The 8,303-nt window shown below is 47.1% G+C and overlaps 1 protein-coding gene across 3 annotated transcripts in view; it reads right to left on the reverse strand.

Moving 5' to 3' along the window:
- LOC310872820 (disintegrin and metalloproteinase domain-containing protein 9-like) overlaps positions 1-4,624 on the reverse strand; it is a 49,926-nt gene extending 45,302 nt beyond the window's left edge. For all 3 annotated transcript variants that reach the window (XM_083784980.1, XM_083784979.1, XM_083784978.1), the window contains exon 1: positions 4,115-4,624. In XM_083784980.1, coding sequence (XP_083641106.1) covers positions 4,115-4,202 — 88 coding nt within the window. In that variant the 5' untranslated portion in view covers positions 4,203-4,624. The remainder of the gene's footprint in view (positions 1-4,114) is intronic.
- Between the last annotated feature and the right edge of the window lie 3,679 nt (positions 4,625-8,303).

The raw sequence follows: 8,303 nt of genomic DNA on the forward strand, positions 1-8,303 counted from the left end.
TGAGTGCGTGCGTGCGTACGTGCGTGCGTATGTCTGCCCGAGTAGGACCTTTGACCCTGCAGCTGCTGAAGCCAACAACTGTGCTTGGCTCCAAGGCACCACACACTATAACACAGTATTATGACACACAATCACTATGCAACTATAACACACAGTAACTATAACAATAAAAGCATAGTTCCACCGCTCAGTTCGTGTGGGTGCGATTTTGTTTTGACAAACATCTGTATCGCAATTATGCGCTCCGAAGTGTGGTGCAACCACTCGCCAGCTGTGTGTGTGGCTGGGTGGGTGAGTAGCTGGCTGGGTGGGTGGGTGAGTAGCTGGCTGGGTGGGTGGGTGAGTAGCTGGGTGGGTGGGTGAGTAGCTGGCTGGGTGGGTGAGTAGCTGGGTGGGTGGGTGAGTAGCTGGCTGGGTGGGTGAGTAGCTGGCTGGGTGGGTGAGTAGCTGGGTGGGTGGGTGAGTAGCTGGCTGGGTGGGTGAGTAGCTGGCTGGGTGGGTGAGTAGCTGGCTGGGTGGGTGAGTAGCTGGCTGGGTGGGTGAGTAGCTGGCTGGGTGGGTGAGTAGCTGGCTGGGTGGGTGAGTAGCTGCCTGGGTGGGTGAGTAGCTGGCTGGGTGGGTGAGTAGCTGGCTGGGTGGGTGAGTAGCTGGCTGGGTGGGTGAGTAGCTGGCTGGGTGGGTGAGTAGCTGGCTGGGTGAGTAGCTGGCTGGGTGGGTGAGTAGCTGGGTGGGTGGGTGAGTAGCTGGCTGGGTGGGTCTGAACTCTGAACATGAAAACAGCATGGTTGTTTTTCACCACCTGTGCGTAACCTAACACACACAAACACACACAGACATATTAACTGTATATGAGCGTCAGCGGTAACTGAACGGTTTGCGGAGCGGTCTTGATACCGGAAGGTCGCCAGTTCGAATCCCCGGACCGGCACGTTAAGATTACCACCGCTGAAGTGCCCTTGAGCAAGGCATTGAATCCCTACCATGAAATGTTCTATGAGCAGGGTGTGGCTGTAAACAAGCATCTCGAGCTTAGTCCACTTCCCTGGGTAAACAAAGAACTTTGCTTTGCTTTGCTTATGATGATTTCGGGTGTGCCAGTACAGTACAGTACAGTACAGTACAGTAGAGCGTACAGTAGAGGGACCCACACACAGTATCTCTGTCATTTCTCAACCGCTTCGGACGCGGGCCGGCACACCGGAACCGGGCCGACCCCCTGGGCACGTTCCTGGGGTCTTTGTATACGTTAAATATATAGTATAGTAAAAGTTAAATACTTAGGACTCTGGTACTGGCATCAGACCCAATAATCTGGCATCTAACCTAACCCATAATCGGTTTGCCTCTACAATTATCACCTGATACAGGATTACCAACCACCCTTTAGGAGTTGTCCTCACACCGGGCTCGAATTCGGATTTTTAAGGGCGTTTCTCCATCGGTTTTCCGAAAAACGCGGCCGGTGTGCAACCACCTTTACCCCAATTCTGATGACTGCGTGTCACATCCCATCTCTGTTAACCTACAGCTTTACTATCAATAAAGGCATAAAAAGCCCCAAAATAAATCTTAGGGGTGAAAAAAAGCAGTACTGGAGTTTAAAATCTGGCCCCATGCAGTCACCAATCACGTGGGTCTAAAGAAATGTGTTGCGCCTGAGGGTTCAGGCTCAGGATAGAAAGGGCACCGAGCCTTTTCACTCATTGCTCCTAAACTGTGGAACCAGCTTCATAGCCATGTCAGGCTAAACTGTGGAACCAGCTTCATAGCCATGTCAGGCTAAACTGTGGAACCAGCTTCATAGCCATGTCAGGCTAAACTGTGGAACCAGCTTCATAGCCATGTCAGGCTAAACTGTGGAACCAGCTTCATAGCCATGTCAGGCTAAACTGTGGAACCAGCTTCATAGCCATGTCAGGCTAAACTGTGGAACCAGCTTCATAGCCATGTCAGGCTAAACTGTGGAACCAGCTTCATAGCCATGTCAGGCTAAACTGTGGAACCAGCTTCATAGCCATGTCAGGCTAAACTGTGGAACCAGCTTCATAGCCATGTCAGGCTAAACTGTGGAACCAGCTTCATAGCCATGTCAGGCTAAACTGTGGAACCAGCTTCATAGCCATGTCAGGCTAAACTGTGGAACCAGCTTCATAGCCATGTCAGGCTAAACTGTGGAACCAGCTTCATAGCCATGTCAGGCTAAACTGTGGAACCAGCTTCATAGCCATGTCAGGCTAAACTGTGGAACCAGCTTCATAGCCATGTCAGGCTAAACTGTGGAACCAGCTTCATAGCCATGTCAGGCTAAACTGTGGAACCAGCTTCATAGCCATGTCAGGCTAAACTGTGGAACCAGCTTCATAGCCATGTCAGGCTAAACTGTGGAACCAGCTTCATAGCCATGTCAGGCTAAACTGTGGAACCAGCTTCATAGCCATGTCAGGCTAAACTGTGGAACCAGCTTCATAGCCATGTCAGGCTAAACTGTGGAACCAGCTTCATAGCCATGTCAGGCTAAACTGTGGAACCAGCTTCATAGCCATGTCAGGCTAAACTGTGGAACCAGCTTCATAGCCATGTCAGGCTGGCTCCAACACTGCCTGTTTTTAAAACACATTAAAACACTAATTTCTATTCCCTGGCTTTTAAACCGTGAATAATGTGTACTCCTGATTGTTTGATTTCATTGTATATGTTTTTATTACGGTATTGTATTATGTTTTATTCCTGTTTTGCCTAATTGTACAGCACTTTGGTCAACTTTGTTGTTTTAAATGTGCTCTATAAATGAAATTGGATTGTATTGGATTGGATAATATTTACGGTAATAATTATATTGGGTCACTTTCAACTCACCAACACTAAATTGGGCTCCCAGTATGAATTCCAGCTGAGAGAATCACCGGTCGGTTAACTTATAATAACACAAAGCAGCCTGTGAGGCTGCTTTGTGTTATTATAAGTTATTATAAGTTATAAATTATAACTTAAAATGAATGAATGTTCGTATACAGATGATATCCATGTTGGTCAAATAAATATAGTATGTTATGTTTGTTGCTATTCAGGCTCCGGTTCAATAATAGGATTACTTTGTTTTTACATTTCAGCAGACTCCAACTGTGAGAGCTCATGTTACAGACTGTAACTGTCTGTGGACTGTAACTACAGACCAGTCAACTGTGAGAGCTCATGTTACAGACTGTAACTGTCTGTGGACTGTAACTACAGACCAGTCAACTGTGAGAGCTCATGTTACAGACTGTAACTGTCTGTGGACTGTAACTACAGACCAGTCAACTGTGAGAGCTCATGTTACAGACTGTAACTGTCTGTGGACTGTAACTACAGACCAGTCAACTGTGAGAGCTCATGTTACAGACTGTAACTGTCTGTGGACTGTAACTACAGACCAGTCAAGTCTGCCACAGACAGGCTCATGCCATATCCTATCCCATCATGTACAGTGTGTGTAGACTACTACTAGCCATGGTTCACATGACGCTCGTACTTCACGAGCCATGTCATGTTTCAGGGCTAGTAGACTACAGTGTCAGACCCCCTAGCTAAAACTAGCCTGTAGTGTAGACTACAGACAGAAGCCTAAAACAGTCAATAGTCTACTCTAGACTACAGACAGGCAGAAGCCTAAAACAGTCAATAGTCTACTCTAGACTACAGACAGGCAGAAGCCTAAAACAGTCAATAGTCTACTCTAGACTACAGACAGGCAGACGCCTAAAACAGTCAATAGTCTACTCTAGACTACAGACAGGCAGACGCCTAAAACAGTCAATAGTCTACTCTAGACTACAGACAGGCAGACGCCCTGGCTAAAAATGATGCAGTGCATCACATAAAAACCCAGGACTCCTTTCGCCCCCCACATCACATCACATGCATGGTATGAAGTACATGTCACCTAAAATGAGTCAGCAAGCAAGCTAGTGAGATTGAGTGAGTGAGTGTCGACTGTGTCGTTATTCCATACCAGCAGACCATGCTATGTAGGCTACCGACTGATCCTTAATAATACACAGTACACGCTCAAAAGAAGAAACGTGTGGAAGTTCAAAGTGTTGTATTTCAAATGTATTGATCGCTCCGTCCTCACCTGGCGTGACTAGTCCGTCCAGCAGCACCACGGACACACAGAGGAACTGGACCCAGTAGTACTGGGACAGCAGGAATGTCACCTCCATCTTCTAAATGGAAAAATGTATGTCAACAACCCTAACCCCCTGTCCTGTCCTGTCCGTCCGTCCGTCAGGCCGATCGGTGCGGCAACAAAATGAAATCAAAACAACAGCATTAACGGCTATCTTCTTCTTTATCCAGGCGTTTCCTATCGCTTCTTCTCCTCCTTCTGGGGTGAAACTGATGTTAAAACCACACAACTGCTTCTTTTTTCTTTGGCCGTGCCATTCTGCTGCCTCACAACTATATTCCCTGTTTAGTAGAGGCTGCAATAGCGTGATTGTTTTGTCAACTGCCTGCAGTGTCTGGTGGTTTCAGAATCCTCTCGGTCCTTAAAGAAAACTTAAACAAACACGATCGGGCTTCGGAAAATCAATCTGGAGCAGATGAAGATCTCTCTCGTCCCCTCTGCTAGGATGTGTCAATCTGTCGGGTGACTGCAACAATGTAACCATAGGTATTTCTGGTGTTTAACAAAATAAAAGTCTCTCGACAATGTTTTTATATTCTATGGAATAATAGTGTGCTAAATGAAGCAAACCTTAATTGCGATTTAGGCCTGTGTATTTTATCATTTAATTGCAAAATACATAATTATTTTATGCATTTCGCACGTTTTGAAATCTTAACAGGATCCATGTCAAGTGCATGGCGTGTAGGCTACAATAAATATAAAATCGAAATGTAGGCTACTATAAGCTAATAAACTCTGTGTAGTAAAACGACTGTCGCTTGCCGAAAATAACTGCGCCATTCAAGTTTTATCTAACGGTAACAATAACGTGTTTTTTTAAATTAAAATATGTGTTTATCTTGAAACAGAGGTCTCTGAAGAAGTGGAAGTTCTGTTTTGTCCCTTAAGGGCCTCTTCACTCCATTTAGAAGCGCTACTATCAGGCATGCGTTTACAATTGGACCGTGGCATCCCTCCCCTCTGTCTGCATCTCTCCCCTCTGTCTGCATCCCTCCCCTCTGTCTGCACGGACACCAGATCAAACGGATACACCCTCTGTCTGCATCCCTCCCCTCTGTCTGCATCCCTCCCCTCTGTCTGCATCCCTCCACTCTGTCTGTCTGCATCTCTCCCCTCTGTCTGCACAGACACCAGACCAAACGGATACACCCTCTGTCTGCATCCCTCCCCTCTGTCTGCATCCCTCCACTCTGTCTGCATCCCTCCACTCTGTCTGTCTGCATCTCTCCCCTCTGTCTGCACAGACACCAGACCAAACGGATACACCCTCTGTCTGCATCCCTCCTCTCTGTCTGCATCCCTCCACTCTGTCTGTCTGCATCTCTCCCCTCTGTCTGCACAGACACCAGACCAAACGGATACACCCTCTGTCTGCATCCCTCCCCTCTGTCTGCATCCCTCCCCTCTGTCTGCATCCCTCCCCTCTGTCTGCATCCCTCCCCTCTGTCTGCATCCCTCCTCTCTGTCTGCATCCCTCCCCTCTGTCTGCATCCCTCCCCTCTGTCTGTCTGCATCCCTCCACTCTGTCTGCATCCCTCCCCTCTGTCTGTCTGCATCCCTCCACTCTGTCTGCATCCCTCCCCTCTGTCTGCATCCCTCCCCTCTGTCTGCATCCCTCCCCTCTGTCTGCATCTCTCCCCTCTGTCTGCATCCCTCCCCTCTGTCTGCATCCCTCCCCTCTGTCTGCATCCCTCCCCTCTGTCTGCATCCCTCCCCTCTGTCTGCATCCCTCCCCTCTGTCTGCATCCCTCCCCTCTGTCTGCATCCCTCCCCTCTGTCTGCATCCCTCCCCTCTGTCTGCATCCCTCCCCTCTGTCTGCATCCCTCCCCTCTGTCTGCATCCCTCCCCTCTGTCTGCATCCCTCCCCTCTGTCTGCATCCCTCCCCTCTGTCTGCATCCCTCCCCTCTGTCTGCATCCCTCCCCTCTGTCTGCATCCCTCCCCTCTGTCTGCATCCCTCCCCTCTGTCTGCATCCCTCCCCTCTGTCTGCATCCCTCCCCTCTGTCTGCATCCCTCCCCTCTGTCTGCATCTCTCCCCTCTGTCTGTCTGCATCCCTCCCCTCTGTCTGCATCCCTCCCCTCTGTCTGCATCTCTCCCCTCTGTCTGTCTGCATCCCTCCCCTCTGTCTGCATCCCTCCCCTCTGTCTGTCTGCATCCCTCCCCTCTGTCTGTCTGCATCCCTCCCCTCTGTCTGCATCCCTCCCCTCTGTCTGCATCCCTCCCCTCTGTCTGCACCCCTCCCCTCTGTCTGCATCCCCCCCCTCTGTCTGCACGGACACCAGACCAAACCGATACACAACACAGTCACTGTCTGGCATTAGTGTCATATCTTATCAGAACAGAACACAATCTATTCATTTCATTTGTAGGCCTATATCTCGAGATCGTCATTGGAACGAATTGCGTCGATTCATGTCAATCGCCGGCTGTGATCAGTTTTTTAACCATCTTTGTCTTTTATGACGTATATAGGTATCTATGACGTAGATATAATTACTCCACATCTGGTAACTGTGAGGACCCCCTGGGTGGGGGGGGGGGGGGGGGGTCCCCGGGCCGGTTTGTAAAGTAGCCACTTTTTACCTCACCGTACCTCTTTTTGTAGCCCAACTGATTTCATTCAATCAGGTATAGGAGAGAGGTTGAGGGTTAATTTTAGTTGGCTCATTAAAATAATTATATATAGGCTATCATTATTATGTTTCCATTACTTTCATTTGTAAGGGTTTATCCTGTATCCTGATTCCTGTATGAATTATCTCTCCTAATTGCAGTAGTATTTTTGAATGCAATAACATTTATTCTAAAAATAAATGGATTTAGAATGTTTATTGTATCACTAGGAGGTATTCCCATAAATGCCAAAGGGACTCTCAACACTTTCATGTCATGGACCCCCGAAATTAAAATATATGCTATTTCTTTGACCCGCGGGACCCAATCTGAAAATATTTTGTGCCGGGGACCCCATGATTTGTGTTGTTAAAATGTTTCAGAAATATTACACATTTGTAACAAGGTTCCTTTGAAAATAGCCGATCTACAAGCTCACAACGCATTGCATATTTGTAAGGCTTCTGTAGATCAGATATTTTCAAATGGCCAATGTAGGCCAGTGTTGTTTTCGTCCACTAAAACCAAGACGAAAATTGTTCGTCGACTACCTTTTTTCACTGATGAAAACTACATGAAAACTAAGCTATGATGACTAAAACTAAGACTAAATATGTTGACAATTTCGTCAACAGATAAGAGTAAAATGTTAGGAAGGGACTTGTGGTCAAAAGATCCAGCATAAGTAAAAGACAAGTGATTTTACACTTGGTTGCATGCTGAAAATAGCCGATCTACAAGCTCACAGCGCGTCACATGTCATCAAGCCACAGCCATAGACTGTAAAAAAAATAAAAATAAAGGTCACAGCGCGACGCAAGGCCACTGAGCTGGTTAACCTGTAGATTTAGTCGACTAAAACCTTATGACATTTAGTCGACTAAAACTAGACTAACACTAATACATTCCAGGTGACTACAATGTGACAAAAACGAAGTGAAAACTTCCAGAGGCCAAAAACAACACTGATCTAGGCCTATAGGGTTTAAAGTGGTTATGCTGACCCTGTAGAATAGATGCACTGATCTAGGCCTATAGGGTTTAAAGTGGTTATGCTGACCCTGTAGAATAGATGCACTGATCTAGGCCTATAGGGTTTAAAGTGGTTATGCTGACCCTGTAGAATAGATGCACTGATCTAGGCCTATAGGGTTTAAAGTGGTTATGCTGACCCTGTAGAATAGATGCACTGATCTAGGCCTATAGGGTTTAAAGTGGTTATGCTGACCCTGTAGAATAGATGCACTGATCTAGGCCTATAGGGTTTAAAGTGGTTATGCTGACCCTGTAGAATAGATGCACTGATCTAGGCCTATAGGGTTTAAAGTGGTTATGCTGACCCTGTAGAATAGATGCACTGATCTAGGCCTATAGGGTTTAAAGTGGTTATGCTGACCCTGTAGAATAGATGCACTGATCTAGGCCTATAGGGTTTAAAGTGGTTATGCTGACCCTGTAGAATAGATGCACTGATCTAGGCCTATAGGGTTTAAAGTGGTTATGCTGACCCTGTAGAA

This window comes from Protomyctophum parallelum (genome assembly GCF_964188405.1).
Source record: "Protomyctophum parallelum genome assembly, chromosome: 15".
In the NCBI taxonomy this organism is placed as follows: Eukaryota; Metazoa; Chordata; class Actinopteri; order Myctophiformes; family Myctophidae; genus Protomyctophum; species Protomyctophum parallelum.